General features: G+C 47.4%; 2 protein-coding genes and 1 pseudogene across 2 annotated transcripts; all 3 read left to right on the forward strand.

Annotated features, from left to right (window-relative positions):
* The first annotated feature begins 1,376 nt into the window (after positions 1-1,376).
* LOC132453110 (5S ribosomal RNA) lies at positions 1,377-1,493 on the forward strand (annotated as a pseudogene).
* Positions 1,494-7,406: 5,913 nt separating this feature from the next.
* Positions 7,407-11,340, forward strand: LOC132475336 (serine/threonine-protein kinase WNK4-like). The gene is made up of 2 exons (XM_060076476.1): positions 7,407-8,199; positions 10,226-11,340. The coding sequence occupies exons 1-2, from the start codon at positions 7,936-7,938 to the stop codon at positions 10,283-10,285; spliced, it is 324 nt and encodes a 107-aa protein (XP_059932459.1). The 5' UTR covers positions 7,407-7,935; the 3' UTR covers positions 10,286-11,340.
* A 659-nt stretch (positions 11,341-11,999) lies between these two features.
* LOC132471851 (serine/threonine-protein kinase WNK4-like) lies at positions 12,000-18,055 on the forward strand. Its single transcript, XM_060071176.1, has 7 exons — positions 12,000-12,528; positions 13,615-13,787; positions 14,629-14,849; positions 15,616-15,773; positions 16,196-16,284; positions 17,001-17,277; positions 17,497-18,055. Exons 1-7 carry the CDS (start codon positions 12,253-12,255, stop codon positions 18,025-18,027), a joined length of 1,725 nt encoding a protein of 574 aa, XP_059927159.1. The 5' UTR covers positions 12,000-12,252; the 3' UTR covers positions 18,028-18,055.
* The last annotated feature ends 34 nt before the right edge of the window (positions 18,056-18,089 follow it).

Genomic DNA, 18,089 nt, shown 5'->3' on the forward strand with positions numbered 1-18,089 from the left:
GGCCGGAGAGGGGGCGCTTCTGACCCGTGCGGAGGAGTCTTCTGGGTTCCGGTTCTAGGTAGTGCGAGGGTTTGTTGTTATGAGAGGGTTGATGTCGTGTTGTGCGCGTGTGTGTGTGTGATGTTGTGTGGTAGGATGTGTGTGTGTGGCTGCCGCCCCTGATCGTCTCCCCCACCTGATGTCAGGGGTCCCCTCTGGGAACCTGTTGGGGAAGACCACCTGACTCAGGGATCCAGACACTCCTAGTGGAGGCCCCGCCTCTGTCTCGGTCCGCCCCTGGTTTTCCCGTTCACCCGCCTGCCACCCTGATCTCCCCTAATCAACCTAACCACCTTTACCTGTGATCCCGCTATATAAATCCTCTCTCTCCACTCAGGCCCCGTTTACACGGAGGGAAAACGCAGACATTTCCACGCTGTTTGGCCTCTCATTTACACAAAAACGCAGTTTTTATCACAGAAAACGATCATTTCTATAAACTCCGGCCAAAGTGGAGCTTTCTGAAAACGCCGGTTATGCGTTGCCGTGTCAACGGGGGGAAACAGGGTTTTAGGTTCTGAAGCGTCACATTATGCGCCAGGAAATGCCTAACGTCATATGAGCGCCCTATGTTTACAGTTTGTTTGTTACAGGAAGACGCTCGTGTTATTCGTTGTTGTTGATTCTGAGGATTCTGATTGGCTTGCATAGCTTTATCCTTCTCCCTACACTGCAGCCCATAGGTTTGACATAGTTATAATGGCGCTCAACGGTTTATTTATGCGTTTTGATGTAAACGACAACTTTTTTGAAAACGATGTGTGCACAATGTTATTTTTGAAAACGGAGGGGGGGAAATATTCTTTTCTATAAATACCCTGCTACGTATAAACGTGGCCTCAGTCTCTACCAGATCGTCTCTCGTACTCACAGAGCTTTCCCGCAACTCCTGTGCTGTTCTACAACGCTGATCCTGCCTGCTTCCGACCCTTCGCCTGTCTGACCTACCGCCTGTTGTCGAGTCCCTTCCGGCCGGTCTGCTTCACTGTTTCCTACCCCTCGCCTGCCTGTCTGCCCTCCCGTTGACGACCCCTTGCCCGCTGACCCACCACCGATTCCCTGCCCACCTGTGGGTGACTTTACTGTTTGCTCTCTGCCTGCCCGATCCTGTACCGAATTAAATCCTTGAAACTGTCGTCTGTCCGTGCACTTGGGTTCTCCCTATCCCCTCCCCGTTACAGCCTCGACCAGCCTGGACAGGGGCTGACTGATCTGAGGCGTACAGGAGGGGAGCTGCTCATGGTCAGGGCTCGGGTGATCGTAAGGGTCTGCAGCAGAGGCCACAGCTCGATTATGGAGCGACGTGGGGTTAAGGTTAGGGTTAGGCCTAGGGTTAGGGTTAGGGTTACCAGCATGGACACGCTCGATCTCGTCTGATCTCGGAAGCTAAGCATGGTCGGGCCTGGTTGGTACTTCGATGGGAGACCGCCTGGGAATACCAGGTGCTGTAAGTGGTGTCGGGTGGCGGCCAATAGGGGGCACTCTTCCCTCTGGCCCCTTCACTCATCAATCCCGATGCCCCAGTGCAGTGACGGGGACACTGTGCTGTGGAAGGCGCCGTCCTTCGGAGGAGACGTAAAACCGTGTTCCTGACTCACTGAGGTCATAAAAGATCCCAGGGCACTTATCGCAAGGATTAGGGATTTCCTCAGTGTCCTGGCCCAACCAGGCTCAATCAATCTGGACCCCCAATCATCCTCCGGTATAATTGGCTGACTCATTAATTCCCTCCCTCTCCACCTCAAGCTGGTGTGTGGTGAGCGTTCTGGCGCAGATTGGCTGCCCTGCATCACCCACAGTGGGGGCTACACACTGGTGGTGGTTAGTGAGGTTCCCCCTTCACTGTATAGCGTCTTTGAGTGTCTAGAAAAGCGCTATATAAATTCAATCCATTATTATTATTAGTACGGGTAGGGTTAGGGTAAGACCTAGCCCCAACCCTAACCCTAACCCTTGGGCTTCGACGTTCAGGAGAGGTTCTCTGTGGGGGAGAAGACTACTCCTGGCCGGGACTATGAGCTTCGTAGCTTTTGTGTCCATGTAGTGGCTCTACACATCAAACATGAATACAAAAACACTCAAAGAAGACAAATAATATGACCCCTTTTATAATTGTTGTTATTCTTAGTTCTAGTCCCTTCTAATTGAACTGATATTAATGACATCACAGCACACTTGCATTAATTGCATGAAAACAACCGGAATTAATGACATCACAACAAACTGATATTAATGAGATAACACACTTTAATGACACCACAACTGGTATTCATGATGTCACATCACTTGTAGAAATGGTATCACAACATGTAAAACACCACAACAACTGGTATTAATGACATCACAATAACTGGTTGGATGATAGAGAAGAGACAGAAAGATAGAGTGATGATAGAGAGTTGAACGTTATAGCCATAAATCATTTATATATGTCTACAGCAAGTTTCCATAACTATTTTGCGACTACTATTGAGTGTAAATCTTAACCAAACTACTAGAAGTCAGTTTGAAATCAGGACAGGTCCTTCAAACCCCCAACTAACAAGCAGGTGAAAATCCAAAGCTAGGATATTTATTTAGAGAACAGCATCAGCCAGCGCTTCTGGTAATGGGTCTTACTGGAGATCCAGAGGCTTAACCAAATCTTTCATTGTATCATCTAAGGCCTTCTCGGTGTACTCTATCACCTCCTCAAATGTGTTACCTCGATAGGGGTACTTGCTTTAGCCGGCAGTTTGTTAAGGGGACTTCGGGGAACTGGAGGAGCCTCATCCGAATCATTAATTACAACCTCGTAGGCATTCTCGGGGTACTCTATCACCTTCTCACATATTTTTCCAAGGTACGGGTAATTGCACTCACATACAATCCCAGCCCACAGGCGATGACACTTGCCCCCATTCTTACACGTTGTCGGGTCGCATTCAGTGTTCAGGAGCTCCTCGTCACTTTTTATCATCACAATAAAGTGGGACGTTCTGTCACAACTCCCCTTGTATATGTAAGACTCATCAGGGCTGTCAAGTGAAACTACACCTGGTTCACTTTCAGCCTTATTTTATTTTTCATTCTTTTTTTTTTTGTTTCCCTCATAGTCACTGTCGCCCGTTATTCTATAGTAATGAATCGCAGTCAACTTTTTATCCAATGAATCACACTCACTGAATGTCGTGGCCAGTTTGCTGCATTCAATTTTGTTTTTCTTCTTCAGACAAATTTGAATGGCTTCTTGAATATCTTGAGCCTGAGTGTGACTGCCTTTAATCTGCCGAGCTGCAGCTACAGTCAGCGCTGGTCCATCAATCACAATGAACTCTTCAGATAGGGTATGTTTCTGAATATATGTCAGGATGTCGTGGGTTGTCTTGTACGCAACCACCATCCAGTCATAGCTGCTATACGCTTCTGACAAATGCTTCCTGATGGGTGCAGCCATCTCTCTAGGATAAGTGTTTTTATGAGTGATCATCTCATCTTTTAAATCTAGCTTGATGTACGTTGTGTCTTTATCAAAGCATATCCACTGGGCTTTGGTAAGTTCCTTCATGCCGTCGTAATAGTAACGCACAGCTTCAACAACCTTTTCCAATTCATCATCTTTATATCGAAACAACTGTACATTCAGGACAAGGCTTTTAACCATGAGTTCATGGACATGGGTATTGAAACTAGTCAGCTCTGCCTCATGACAACGAGACTCCTGAATCAAGGTGTTGGGAATTCTCCCAATAAAAGATACTTTCTTTGACATTAAAGAATATAGCTGATACAGGTTGTTTTTAGCGTGTGAGGATTCATAATCATCAAAATATTTCTTAATTTCAGATTCTGGTACATTGGTTTTCTTTCTAAACTTTTCATGCTCGTTCCAGGCAGTATCGATGGATTGTTCTATTGCGCCATATGCAGCCTTCGCATGTCCTAAACACGTCATTACTTCTAAATTCTTACCTTGGTTTAGTATATTTTCCTTTTCCTGCATGAGCTTTTTATACGTAGGGTCCCCTACCATTAATTTTACGACGGTGTTCGCGAATGCAGCAATTCCGGAACCATATTTTGGGATAAAATTTAGCCATGATGTCATGAGTTCCGGATTTTCTAGCAACTTTTCGATACCGGTCTCAACTCCACGTCCGAATGTCCTTATCATTTTTGATTTATCCAAGGTCTGGTGGGTCAGGGATGGCATCATCATCATCATCAACATCAGCAGCACCAATGCTGGTGACGCCATGACTGGAAAGAGAAGCACACGACAGTAGTATTAACATAATACTAATACTGTACTAACATAATACTAACACTGTGCTACCATAATACTAATACTGTACTCACATAATACTAACACTGTGCTACCATAATACTAATACTGTACTTACATAATACTAACACTGTACTAACATGATACTAATACTGTACTAACATAATACTAACACTGTACTAACATAATAGCAATACTGTACTAACATAATACTAACACTGTACTAACCGGTGTTGGGGTAGTTACTCAAAAAAAGTAATTCATTACTTATTACTAGTTACTTCTGTAAATTGTAATGAGATTATTCTACCAGTTACTGCTTTTGAAAAGTAACTTCCCTACTTATTACTTTACTTTCCCGTTTCTTAATTTAATATATATAGATGGAAAAACATTATAGCCCTATTATCACTTAGTGTTTATTGTATAAATGTATACAAAATGGCAAATGAAACCATCTAAAAGAACAATATCGCTGTCTGCTCAAAGAAATAGGCCTATGCCTCCCTGTAAAATCCACAAACAACAGGAGGCTTTGGTGAGGTCAATCAGTAGCAACACACAAGTTTCAAAACACAGGCTTAAAGAATGATAACACAAATTAAGAAAAATATAAAAATAAAGGTCACTTTATCCCAAAAGATTAAAACAAAAATGCACTTAAGCGGCAGTTTAATTCATTTTTCACAATTTACCAGCTCTCGTTTTGAAGAATAATCACTGCGCCATTCGATTCAATGGGGATTGTGACGGTCTATACTTTCAACATAAAGCAGCCTTTATACAACAGATACTCTAGGGTCTATAGCATATAACCGGGTTTTCTGATTACAGTTTAATGTAACAGTAAGCTGACAACATCGCTAATTAACACCGCAACTGCAAATTAACCACACATAGATAACCATGGCAACCGGTCCAACAAATTTTCTTTTTGCGATCATTCTGCGTGCGCATCCGCCGTGTCGATAAACAAATAATCCCCCTATAATACAGTAAAGTAGTGTAGTTACCGATACTTTTTGGTAATGCGTTACTTTTCTTTGTTACCCCAAAAAGTAATATCATTACTGTAATCCGTTACTTTGTAGTTTCGTTACCCCAAACGCTGGTACTACCATAATAATAAGGCCCCGTCCACACTAACCCGGGTAAATTTGCAAACGCATAAATATTTATCCGTTTAGCCCTTCCGTCCATACTAAAACAGAGAATTCCGACTGAAACCGATGCTTTTCAAAAATTATCGCTGAGGTGGATAAATGTGAAAACGCTGGGTTCGCATTGTAGTGTGGAAAGGATAGACGGAGGCTTTCAGAAACGATGACGTTCGGTTGCCATGACACTCTGCCATGACGCTGCCACAAGCTTGTGCTCGAGACCGAGACGCTCATCAAAAAATGGCAAAACATCCCAAAAACGATATGAAAACGATAGTGTGGACGGAGATCGTTTTCATTGCAAATGTGCGTTTTTATGTTTACCCGGGTTAGTGTGGACAGGGCCTAATACTGTATTAACATAATACTGGTACTGTACGAAGATATTACTAATACTGTATTAAGATAGTAATAACACTGTACTAAGATAGTAATAACACTGTACTAAGATAGTACTAACACTGTATTAAGATAGTACTTATATAAATGTTATTATATCAGTAGGCCTACCCTTTAAGTGAGTAGGCCTACCCTTTAGGTGTTTATTATATTGGTAGACCTATACCCTTTAAGTGTTATTATATCAGTAGGCCTGCCCTTTACGTGTTATTATATCGGAAAGCCTTCCCTTAAAGTGTTATTCTATCCTATCGGTTCTAATTATATAATACAACATACCTTCAGAGACGGCGTCTAGCAGCTCAGCTGGTCGGTCGGTTGTTGTTCTGACTGGTTGTTGTTCTGGCTGGTGGTTGGAGTCTGGTTGGTGGTTGGAGTCTGGCTGCTGGGTTGAGTCTGGCTGCTGGGTTGAGTCTGGCTGCTGGGTTGAGTCTGGCTGCTGGGTTGAGTCTGGCTGCTGGGTTGAGTCTGGCTGCTGGGTTGAGCCAGGTTGCTCAGGAGCTGCAGAACGGTGTCTTTTATACTGGCTGCTATCTGTCTTTCAGTCGACTGGAGAGGTGGCTTTACCTTTTAGGGTCAAACGACTTCCATGTCTTACTGGATCTGCCTCATTTGTTATCACAGGGCTGGGAGCTGACCAGTACAGACCAGTACAGACCAGTACAACCATCTCTGAGACCAAGATAAGACATTTGAATGTGTAGGAATAAAACAGAGGAGCTGACAGTTTGGCCCTCAGTTTGTTCTGTAAACCACCATTATGGTAGTACTGTGGTACTACCGTAGTGGTACTACGGTAGTACTGTGGTACTACCACTACTGTGGTACTACGGTAGTACTGTACTAACCGTAGTACTGTGGTACTACCGTAGTACTGTGGTACTACCATAGTACTGTGGTACTATCGTAGTACTGTGGTACTACCATAGTACTGTGGTACTACCGTAGTACTGTGGTACTACCGTAGTACTGTGGTACTGGGGTAGTACTGTCTAGTACTGTTATTTATTTTACTGTTATTGACTGTTTGTTATTTATTTTTTATTTATTATGTTTATTTATTCATTTATTTATTTTTCCACAATGTCATGTTTTTTTTTTAAACGATATATGATGACTATATGCTCTGTAAGGTGACCTTGGGTGCCTTGAAAGGCGCCTCTAAATTAAATGTATTATTATTATTACTGTGGTACTAGGTCAGTACTGTGGTACTGGGGTAGTACTGTGGTACTAGGTCAGTACTGTGGTACTACGGTAGTACTGTGGTACTATGGGAGCACTGTGGTACTATGATAGTACTCTGGTACTAGGGTAGTACTGTGGTCGGTACAGACCTAGAACCGCCCTCGTAGGCCTACATTTGAAAGAGTAGGCCTGCTAATACATAACACTTAAAGGGTGAGGTTGCTAATATAATAACATTTAAATGGTAGGCCTTCCGATATAATAACCCTTAAAGGGTAGGGCTGCTGGTATAATAACACTTAAGGGGTAGGCCCACCCCCACCACCACTGTGGGGGGGGGGGGGGGGCGTCGATTGGAGACATCTGATACTGATCGCCCGTCTCTTCGAGGTCCTCCTACAAACACTTTGATATTTGTGAGGCGGCGTTGTGTGAGTCTCTCCTGAATCTCTCCTGAGTCTCTACTGAGTCTCTCCTGAGTCTCTCCTCAGTCTCTCCTGAGTCTCTCCTGAGTCTCTCCTGAGTCTCTACTGAGTCTCTCCTGAGTCTCTCCTGAGTCTCTCCTGAGTCTCTCCTGGGTCTCTACTGAGTCTCTACTGAGTATCTACTGAGTCTCTCCTGAGTCTCTCCTGAGTCTCTCCTGAGTCTCTCCTGGGTCTCTACTGAGTCTCTACTGAGTATCTACTGAGTCTCTCCTGAGTCTCTCCTGAGTCTCTACTGAGTCTCTACTGAGTCTCTCCTGAGTCTCTCCTGAGTCCCTCCTGAGTCTCTACTGAGTCTCTCCTGAGTCCTGACCGAGTCCTGAGTGAGTCCTGAGTCTGTCATCCAATCGGAGGCTGGAGCCTCACTTTAGAGTCTCATCTCAACGCCCAGAGACCGGAGCACATGGAGACCGGGGGTCCCAGCCGGGGGCCAGGGGCCCTCTCTGCAGCGGACCTGGACTCCAGTACGGACTCGGAGGGTGAGGAGCGGGTGAGGAGGCGGGAGGAGCGGGAGGAGCGGGAGGAGGAGGAGACGCGGGCCGTGGCCTCGTCCCCCGACGGCCGCTACCTCAAGTTCTGCGTGGAGCTGGGCCGCGGCTCCTTCAAGACCGTGAGCCGCGGCCTGGACACCGTCACCACCATGGAGGTGGCCTGGTGCGAGCTGCAGGTGGGCGTGTGTGAGTGTGTGTGTGTGTGTGTGTGTGTGTGTGTGTGCGCGTGCGTGTGCGTGTGTGTGTGTGTGTTTGGGTTGTTAGCATGTAGTTGTGTGTTTGTGCGTCTGGGTTTGTGGGTGTGCGTGTTTGTGTGTATGTCTGTGTGTGTGTGCCTGTTGTGCAATAAATGTTGTTATTCTTAGTTCTAGTCCCTTCTAATTGAACTGATATTAATGACATCACAACAACCCAATCTAAACGACATCCCACTTGTATTAATTGCATGAAAACAACCGGCATTAACGACATCACAACAAACTGATATTAATGAGCTAACATACTTTAATGACACCACAACTGGTATTAATGACATCACAATAACTGGTTGGATGATAGAGAAGAGACAGAAAGATAGAGTGATGATAGAGTTGAAAGTTATAGCCATAAATCATTTATATATGTCAACAGCAAGTTTCCATAACTATTATAACTATTATGCGACTACTATTGAGTGTAAATCTTAACCAAACTACAGGAGTCAGTTTGAAATCAGGACAGGTCCTTCAAACCCCCAACTAACATGCAGGTGAAAATCCAAAGCTAGGATATTCATTTAGCGAACGGCATCAGTCAGCGTGTCTGGTAATGGGTCTTACTGGAGATCCAGAGGCTTAACCAAATCTTTCATTGTATCATCTAAGGCCTTCTCGGTGTACTCTATCACCTCCTCACTTGTGTTTCCTTGATAGAGGTACTTGCTTTAGCCAGCAGACTGTTAAGGGGTCTTAGGGGAACTGGTGGAGCCTCATCCACATCCTTTTTTTTAACAATGACGACGTCCTTCTCGGGGTAAACAATCTCCCGCTCACATTTGTCTCCATGGTATGGGTACTTGCAGTCACATACAGTCCGAGCAAACAGGGCCTTACACTGGCCCCCATTCTGACACAGTGTCGGGGAACAGCGATTGGCGTTCAGGATCTCCTCGTCACTCTTTATCATCACGATAAAGTGAAAAATACTGCTACATGTCCCCTTGTATAAGTATAAGTAAGGCCCCTCGGTGTTGTCAACGGAATCTACAACTGGATCACTTTCAGCCTCAGTAATTTTATTCGTAACACTATTGCTCATATATCTATAGTAATGAATCACTGTGAACTTATCCAATAATTCACAGTTTTTGAATTTCTCGTTCAGACTACTGCATACTACCGGGCCTGTGCTTAGACATTTTTTAATGTCCTGTGAAATTTCTGATACCTTCGTGTGAGAGCCTCTAATCTGCCGAGCTGCAGCTACAGTCAGCGCTGGTCCAATTTTCATAATGAACTCTTCGGATAGGGTATGTTTCTGCAAATATGTCAAGATGTCATAGGTTGTCTTTTGCACAACCACATACCAGTCATAGCTGCTATACGCTTCTGACAAATGCTTCGTGATGGCCGCAGCAATATTCTCTGGTTCAGTGTTGCTTTGAGTGATCATCTCATCTTGTAAATCTAGCTCGATGTACGTTGTGTCATGATCAAAGCATATCCACTGGGCTTTGTAGAGTTTCTTCATGCCGTCGTGGTAGTAATGCACGGCTTCAACAATCTTTCCTTCGTTCAATTCATCACCTTTATATCGAAACAAGCGTACATTCAGGACAAGGCTTTTGACCATGAGATCATCGAAATTGCGATTGAAATTATCAAGCTCTGCATTATGACAGCGAGACTCCTCAATGAAGGTGTTAGGTAAACTCCCAAATGAAGATACTTTTTTTGGCATTAAAGAATATAGCTGAAACAGGTTGTGGTTGGCGTGTGAGGATTCATAATCATCAAAATATTTCTTCATTTCAGATACATCGTTTCGCTTCTTCAACTTTTCATACTCGTTCCAGGCAGTATTGATGGATTGTTCTATTGTGCCATATGCAGCTTTCGCATGTCCTAAACGCGTTATTACTTCTAAATTCTTAAGTTGGCTTTGTATATTTTCCATTTCTTGCATTTGCATATCAAACTTAGGGTCCCCTTTCAATTCTTTCAGGACTGTGGCGAGTTGGGAACCAGCTACTGGGATCAAGCCGACCAAATCCGAATGGTCTAGTAGCATTTCGGCTACCTTCAATATCCGCTTCTTCACTTTGGTTCCCGCCGAGGTCTGGAGGGTCAGTGATGACATCATCAACATCAGCAGCAGCAATGCTGGGGACGCCATGACTGGAAAGAGAAGCACACGACAGTAGTACTAACATAATACTCATACTGTACTAAGATAATGCTAACACTGTACTAAGATAGTACTAAAACAGTACTAATGTAATACTTACACATTATTAATGTAATACTGTACTAAGATAGTACAGAAACTGTGCTGAGATAGCACTAACACTGTGCTAAGAAGCACAATGTTATGTTAAGCCCTTACATTGTACTCACATTACAAACAGAGTAGTCTGTACTAACACTGTTCTTCAAACCATACTTACATACTACTAACAGTGTATTAAGATAGTATTAAGATACTCAAAACACAGTAGTAACACTGTACTCACATTGTACTAACACTGTTCTGACATAGTACTGCAATACATTGTACTGTACACAGTAAATTATATTATACAACATACCTTCAGAGACGGAGTCTAGCAGCTCCGCTGGTCGGCCGGTTGTTGTTCTGGCTGGTTGTTGTTCTGGCTGGTTGTTGTTCTGGCTGGTGGTTGGAGTCTGGCTGCTGGTTTGAGTCTGGCTGGTGGTTTGAGTCTGGCTGCTGGGTTGAGTCTGGTTGGTGGTTTGAGTCTGGCTGCTGGGTTGAGTCTGGCTGCTGGGTTGAGTCTGGCTGCTGGTTGGAGTCTGGCTGCTGGGTTGAGTCTGGCTGCTGGTTTGAGCCAGGTTGCTCAGGAGCTGCAGAACGGTGTCTTTTATACTGGCTGCTATCTGTCTTTTAGTCGACTGGAGAGGTGGCTTTACATTTTAGGGTCAAACGACTTCCATGTCTTAGTGGGTCTGCCTCATTTATTGTCACAGGGCTGGGAGCTGACCAGTACAACCATCTCTAAGACCAAGATAAGACATTTGAATGTGAAGGAATAAAGGAATAAAACAGAGGAGCTGACAGTTTGGCCCTCAGTTTGTTCTGTAAACCACCATGATGGTAGTACTGTGGTACTACCGTAGTACCACAGTACTACGGTAGTAGTACCACAGTACTACCATAGTACCACAGTACTACCCCAGTACCACAGTACCACAGTATTACTACAGTACCACAGTACTACCGTAGTACCACGGTACTACCGAAGTACTGTGGTACTACCGTGGTACTGTAGTACTGTGGTACTGTAGTAATACTGTGGTACTGTGGTACTGGGGTAGTACTGTGGTACTAGGTCAGTACTATGGTACTACGGTAGTACTGTGGTACTATGATAGTACTCTGGTACTAGGGTAGTACTGTGGTACTAGGTCAGTACTATGGTACTACGGTAGTACTGTGGTACTATGATAGTACTCTGGTACTAGGGTAGTACTGTGGTCGGTACTGACCTAGAACCGCCCTAGTAGGCCTACATATGAAAGAGTAGGCCTGCTAATACATAACACTTAAAGGGTGAGGTGGCTAATATAATAACATTTAAATGGTAGGCCTTCCGATATAATAACCCTTAAAGGGTAGGGCTGCTGGTATAATAACACTTAAGGGGTAGGCCCACCCCCCCAACCACTGTGGGGGTGGGCCTACCACCACCACTGTGGGGGGGGGGGGGGGGGGGGGGGCCGTCGACTGGAGATGGCTGATACTGATCGCCCGTCTCTTCGAGGTCCTCCTACAAACACTTTGATATTTGTGAGGCGGCGTTGTGTGAGTCTCTACTGAGTCTCTACTGAGTCTCTCCTGAGTCCCTTCTGAGTCTCTCCTGAGTCTCTCCTGAGTCTCTCCTGAGTCTCTCCTGAGTCTCTCCTGAGTCTCTCCTGAGTCCTGACCGAGCCCTGGGTGAGTCCTGAGTCTGTCATCCAATCGGAGGCTGGAGCCTCACTTTAGAGTCTCATCTCAACGCCCAGAGACCGGAGAACATGGAGACCGGGGGGCCCAGCGGGGGTCCCAGCCGGGGGCCAGGGGCCCTCTCTGCAGCGGACCTGGACTCCAGTACGGACTCGGAGGGTGAGGAGCGGGTGAGGAGGCGGGAGGAGCGGGAGGAGCGGGAGGAGGAGGAGACGCGGGCCGTGGCCTCGTCCCCCGACGGCCGCTACCTCAAGTTCTGCGTGGAGCTGGGCCGCGGCTCCTTCAAGACCGTGAGCCGCGGCCTGGACACCGTCACCACCATGGAGGTGGCCTGGTGCGAGCTGCAGGTGGGCGTGTGTGAGTGTGTGTGTGTGTGTGTGTGTGTGTGTGTGTGTGTTTGGGTGTGCCTGTTGTGTGTGCGTGTGTGTTTGTGTGTGTGTGTGTGTTTCGTTGTTTGGTTGTGTGTATGTGTGTCTGGGTTTTTGTATGTTTATTTGGGATCTGTGTGTGGTTGTGTGTGTGTGTGTGTGTGTGTGTGTGTCCGTTTGGCTAGTGTGTATGTAATCGTGTGTGTGTGTTTGTGTGTGCGTGTGTGTGTGTGTGTGTGTGTGTGTGTGTGTGTGTGTGTGTGTGTGAGAGTGCGTGTGTGAGTGTGTGTGTGTGTGTGTGTGATAAGGCTCTAGTACATGACTCTGCATTATTTCAGAATGCTAGCTGACAGATAGACGTCCATAACACACGACTTAGTTTTGCATGTTATCTTTCTTCTGCAGATGTCAGCCACTCTCGTAAAGCTCACATATCTTAATTATGACCAAGCTATGAGTCTCTATGGCTCTCTACTCCTAGACAGAGTTTATACCTTTCTCTATAGCTATGAGTCAGTACCTTCCTCTATAGCTATGAGTCTGTACCTTCCTCTATAGCTATGAGTCTGTATCTATAGCTATGAGTCTGTACCTTCCTCTATAGCTATGAGTCTGTATCTATAGCTATGAGTCTGTACCTCTCTCTATAGCTATGAGCCTGTACCTTCCTCTATAGCTATGAGCCTGTACCTTCCTCTATAGCTATGAGCCTGCACCTTCCTCTATAGCTATGAGCCTGTACCTTCCTCTATAGCTATGAGTCTTTACCTTCCTCTATAGCTATGAGTCTTTACCTTTCTCTATTGCTACGAGTCTGTATCTATAGCTATGAGTCTGTATCTATAGCTACGAGTCTGTACCTTCCTCTATAGCTATGAGTCTGTATCTATAGCTATGAGTCTGTTCCTTTCTCTCCCTCTATATATTATATACACATATATATATATATATACATATATTTATGTAAATATAGATATCTATATATACACATGGATGACTTCCATATACAGGAACAACATATATATATGTATATATGTATATAATTGTTAATGGTTGTTCCTTCAGACGAGCCGTCTGTCCACAGAGGAGCGGCATCGTTTCCAGGAGGAGGTCCAGATGTTGAAGGGTCTGCAGCATCCGAACATCGTTCGTTTCTACGACTCCTGGAAGTGCCACGTCCAGGGTCAGAAGGTCCTGATCCTGGTCACGGAGCTGATGACCTCCGGGACACTCAAAACGTAGGGACACACCCACCAATCACAGGCCTTGGAACGTAGGGACATGCCCACCAATCACAGGCCTTAAAACGTAGGGACACGCCCACCAATCGGAGGCCTTGAAACGTAGGGACACACCCACCAATCACAGGCCTTAAAACGTAGGGACACGCCCACCAATCGGAGGCCTTGAAACATAGGGACAAGCCCACCAATCACTGGCCTTCAAACGTAGGGACACGCCCACCAATCACAGGCCTTACAACGTAGGGACACGCCCACCAATCACAGGCCTTACAACGTAGGGACACGCCCACCAATCACAGGCCTTAAAACGTAGGGACACGCCCACCAATCGGAGGCCTTGAAACTTAGGGACACGCCCACCAATCACAGGCCTTAAAACGTAGGGACACGCCCACCAATCGGAGGCCTTGAAACGTAGGGACAAGCCTACCAATCACTGGCCTTCAAACGTAGGGACACGCCCACCAATCACAGGCCTTACAACGTAGGCACACGCCCACCGACCACGGGCCTTAAAACGTAAGGACATGCCCACCAATCACAGGCCTTCAAACTATCTATCTGACTGCATTTCTGTCTGAAGACCTGTCTGTCTGAAGACCTGTCTGTCTGACTACCTGTCTTTCGGACTACCTATATTTCTAACGACCTGTATGTCTGACGACCTGTATGTCTGACGACCTGTCTGTCTGACGACATGTCTGTCTGCCTACCTGTCTGTCTGACGACCTGTCTGTCTGACGACCTGTCTGTCTGACGACCTGTCTCTCTGACTACCTGTCTGTCTGACGACCTGTCTCTCTGACGACCTGTCTGTCTGCCTGTCCTGCCGCAGGTACCTGAAGAGGTTCAAGGAGATGAAGATGAAGCTGCTCCAGCGCTGGAGCCTGCAGATCCTGCGGGGGCTGGCCTTCCTCCACTCCCGCTCGCCGCCCATCCTGCACCGCGACCTCAAGTGTGACAACGTCTTCATCACCGGCCCGACCGGCTCCGTGAAGATCGGAGACCTGGGCCTGGCCACGCTGAAGAACGCCCCGTACGCCAAGAGCGTCATAGGTACACACACACACACACACACACACACACGCACACGCACACGCACACGCACACGCACACACACAGACACGCACAGACGCACACACGCACGCACGCACGCACACACACACACACGCACACACACACACACACACGCACGCACGCACGCACGCACGCACACACACACACACACACACACACACAGACACACACGCACGCACACACACACACGCACGCACACGCACACATACACACACACAGTGGCTATAACCAGTACGGTGGGTTCCTGGTAGAATCACCAGTAGAACCAGTACAGTAACCGGTATGGTAGTAGAACCAGTACAGTAACCAGTGTGATAGTAGAGTCACCAGTAGAACCAGTAACCAGTCTGGTAGTAGAGTCACCAGTGGAACCAGTATAGTAAGCAGTGAGGGGGTAGAGTCACCAGTAGAAGCAGTCACCAGTAGCACCAGTAGAACCAGTATAGTAACGCGTGCGGGGTGCAGGGACCAGTAGAACCAGTACAGTAACGCGTGCGGGGTGCAGGGACCAGTAGAACCAGTACAGTAACGCGTGCGGGGTGCAGGGACCAGTAGAACCAGTACAGTAACGCGTGCGGGGTGCAGGGACCAGTAGAACCAGTACAGTAACGCGTGCGGGGTGCAGGGACCAGTAGAACCAGTACAGTAACGCGTGCGGGGTGCAGGGACCAGTAGAACCAGTACAGTAACGCGTGCGGGGTGCAGGGACCAGTAGAACCAGTACAGTAACGCGTGCGGGGTGCAGGGACCCCAGAGTTCATGGCCCCAGAGATGTACGAGGAGCGCTACGACGAGGCGGTGGACGTGTACGCCTTCGGGATGTGCCTCCTGGAGATGAGCACCTCCGAGTACCCCTACGCAGAGTGTCACAGCGCCGGACACATCTACCGCAAGGTCACCAGCGTACGTCTGCCTGTCTGCCTGTCTGTCTGTCTGTCTGTCTGTCTGTCTGTCTGTCTGTCTGTCTGTCTGTCTGTCCCCTCTGTCCCGTCTGTCTGTCTGTCTGTCTGTCTGTCTGTCTGTCTGTCTGTCTGTCTGTCTGTCTGTCTGTCTGCCTGTCTGTCTCTCCCCTCTGTCTGTCTGTCTGTCTGTCTGTCTGTCTGTCTGTCTGTCTGTCTGTCTGTCTGTCTGTCCCGTCTGTCTGTCTGTCTGTCTGTCTGTCTGTCTGTCTGTCTGTCTGTCTGCCTGTCTGTCTCTCCCCTCTGTCTGTCTGTCTGTCTGTCTGTCTGTCTGTCTGTCTGTCTGTCTGTCTGTCTGTCTGTCTGTCTGTCTGTCTGTCTGTCTGTCTGTCTGTCTTCATGTCTCTTCCTGTTCCTCTGAAACAGGGCATTAAGCCAGACAGTTTCTTCAAAGTAAAAGACCCCGAGCTGAAGGAGATCATAGAGGGCTGCATCCAAACCAACAGCAGCGAACGGTAAGATCACTGTAACACCACCTTACTCCACCACCTTACTCAACCACCTTTACACCAACACTTTACACCACCTTACACCAGGACTTTACACCAACATTTTACAGCACCTTACAACAACACTCTACACCAACACTTTACACCACCTTAAAACAACACTTTACCCCACCTTACAACAACACTTTACACCAACACTTTACAACACTCTACACCAACACTTTACACCACCTTAAAACAACACTTTACGACAACACTTTACACCACCTTACACCAACACTTTACACCAACACTTTACACCACCTTACAACACAACTTTACACCAACGCTTTACACCACTTTACACCAACACTTCAAATCACTTTGCACCAACACTTCACACCACTTTACACCAACACTTTACACCACTTCACACCAACCCTACACACCAAATAACACCCACACATTACACCAGCAATTCCCACCACTTAACACCAACTCTTGGTGTAAAACACTTTACACCTCTTTACAAAATTGTACCTGTCTGTTTGTTTTACTGCCTCACTCTGCCTGTCTGTTTGAATGTGCATACGCTATCTGCCTGTCTGTCTGCCTGTCTGCCTGTCTGTCTGTCTGTCTGTCTGTCTGTCTGTCTGTCTGTCTGTCTGTCTGTCTGTCTGTCTGTCTGCCTGTCTGTCTGCCTGTCTGTCTGTCTGTCTGTCTGTCTGCCTGTCTGTCCGTAGCTACACCATCCAGGACCTGCTAGATCTCTGGTTCTTCCAGGACCCCGGTGGACCCCGAGACCCCGGTGGGGTCCGGGCGGAGGACCCCAGCGCGTTCCGGGTGGAGGAGCCCGTTGGAGTCCGGGTGGAGCTGGCGTCCGCAGAAGACGACCAGAGCTCCGCCCTCAAACTGTGGCTCCGCATGGCCGGGCTGCAGGGCCGTTACCGCGGCAACACGGCCATCGAGTTCCTCTTCGAACTCCACAAGGACGTCCCGGAGGAGGTGGCCCAGGAGATGGTGACCACACACACACACACACACACACACACACACACACACACACACACACACACACACACACACACACACACACACACACACACACACACACACACACAGTCAGACAGACAGACAGACAGACAGACAGACAGACAGACAGACAGACAGACAGACAGACAGACAGACAGACAGACAGACACAAACACATACTCACTCACTCAGACTTTTTGTCGTCAGGTGGTGCTTGGCTTCGTTTGCGAGGCTGATTATAAGCCTGTTGCCAAGGCGATCAGGGAGCGGGTCACCGTCATCAAGCGGCAGCGAGAGCAGCAACTGGCGCAGGAAGTCCTCCCAAGCAGGCAGGAAGCTGTCAGCAACGAGCTTGTCGACATCTCGGAGCCACCAACCACAACCACTCAGATGTCTAATCCTGATTTCAGTCCCGCCCCCTCTCCAGATTCCACCTATCAGGTATACAGAAGAACAAAACACTATCTGCCATTTTTGAGTATTTCAACGGAGCAGGTGCCTTGCCCGTTCAGACGTTCAACAGGTTCAAAAGGAGCCTGCTGTCCCCCTCGACGCCCCTCAGTCCCCCTCGACGCCCCTCGGCCCTCAGTCCCCCTCGACGCCCCTCGGCCCTCAGTCCCCCTCGACGCCCCTCGGCCCTCAGTCACCTTCCCGCCGAGGGGCAAGGCGATCGTCGAGGAGATTACGGCCCAATCCCATTTCTACCCCTTACCCCTCCCCCTTATTTTGAAGGGGTAAGGGGAAGGGGTAAGGGGTAGAAATGGGATTGGGCCTAAAGCCCAATTTTAAGGCCCAATCCC

Source organism: Gadus macrocephalus, chromosome 2, assembly GCF_031168955.1.
Source record: "Gadus macrocephalus chromosome 2, ASM3116895v1".
Taxonomy (NCBI): domain Eukaryota; kingdom Metazoa; phylum Chordata; class Actinopteri; order Gadiformes; family Gadidae; genus Gadus; species Gadus macrocephalus.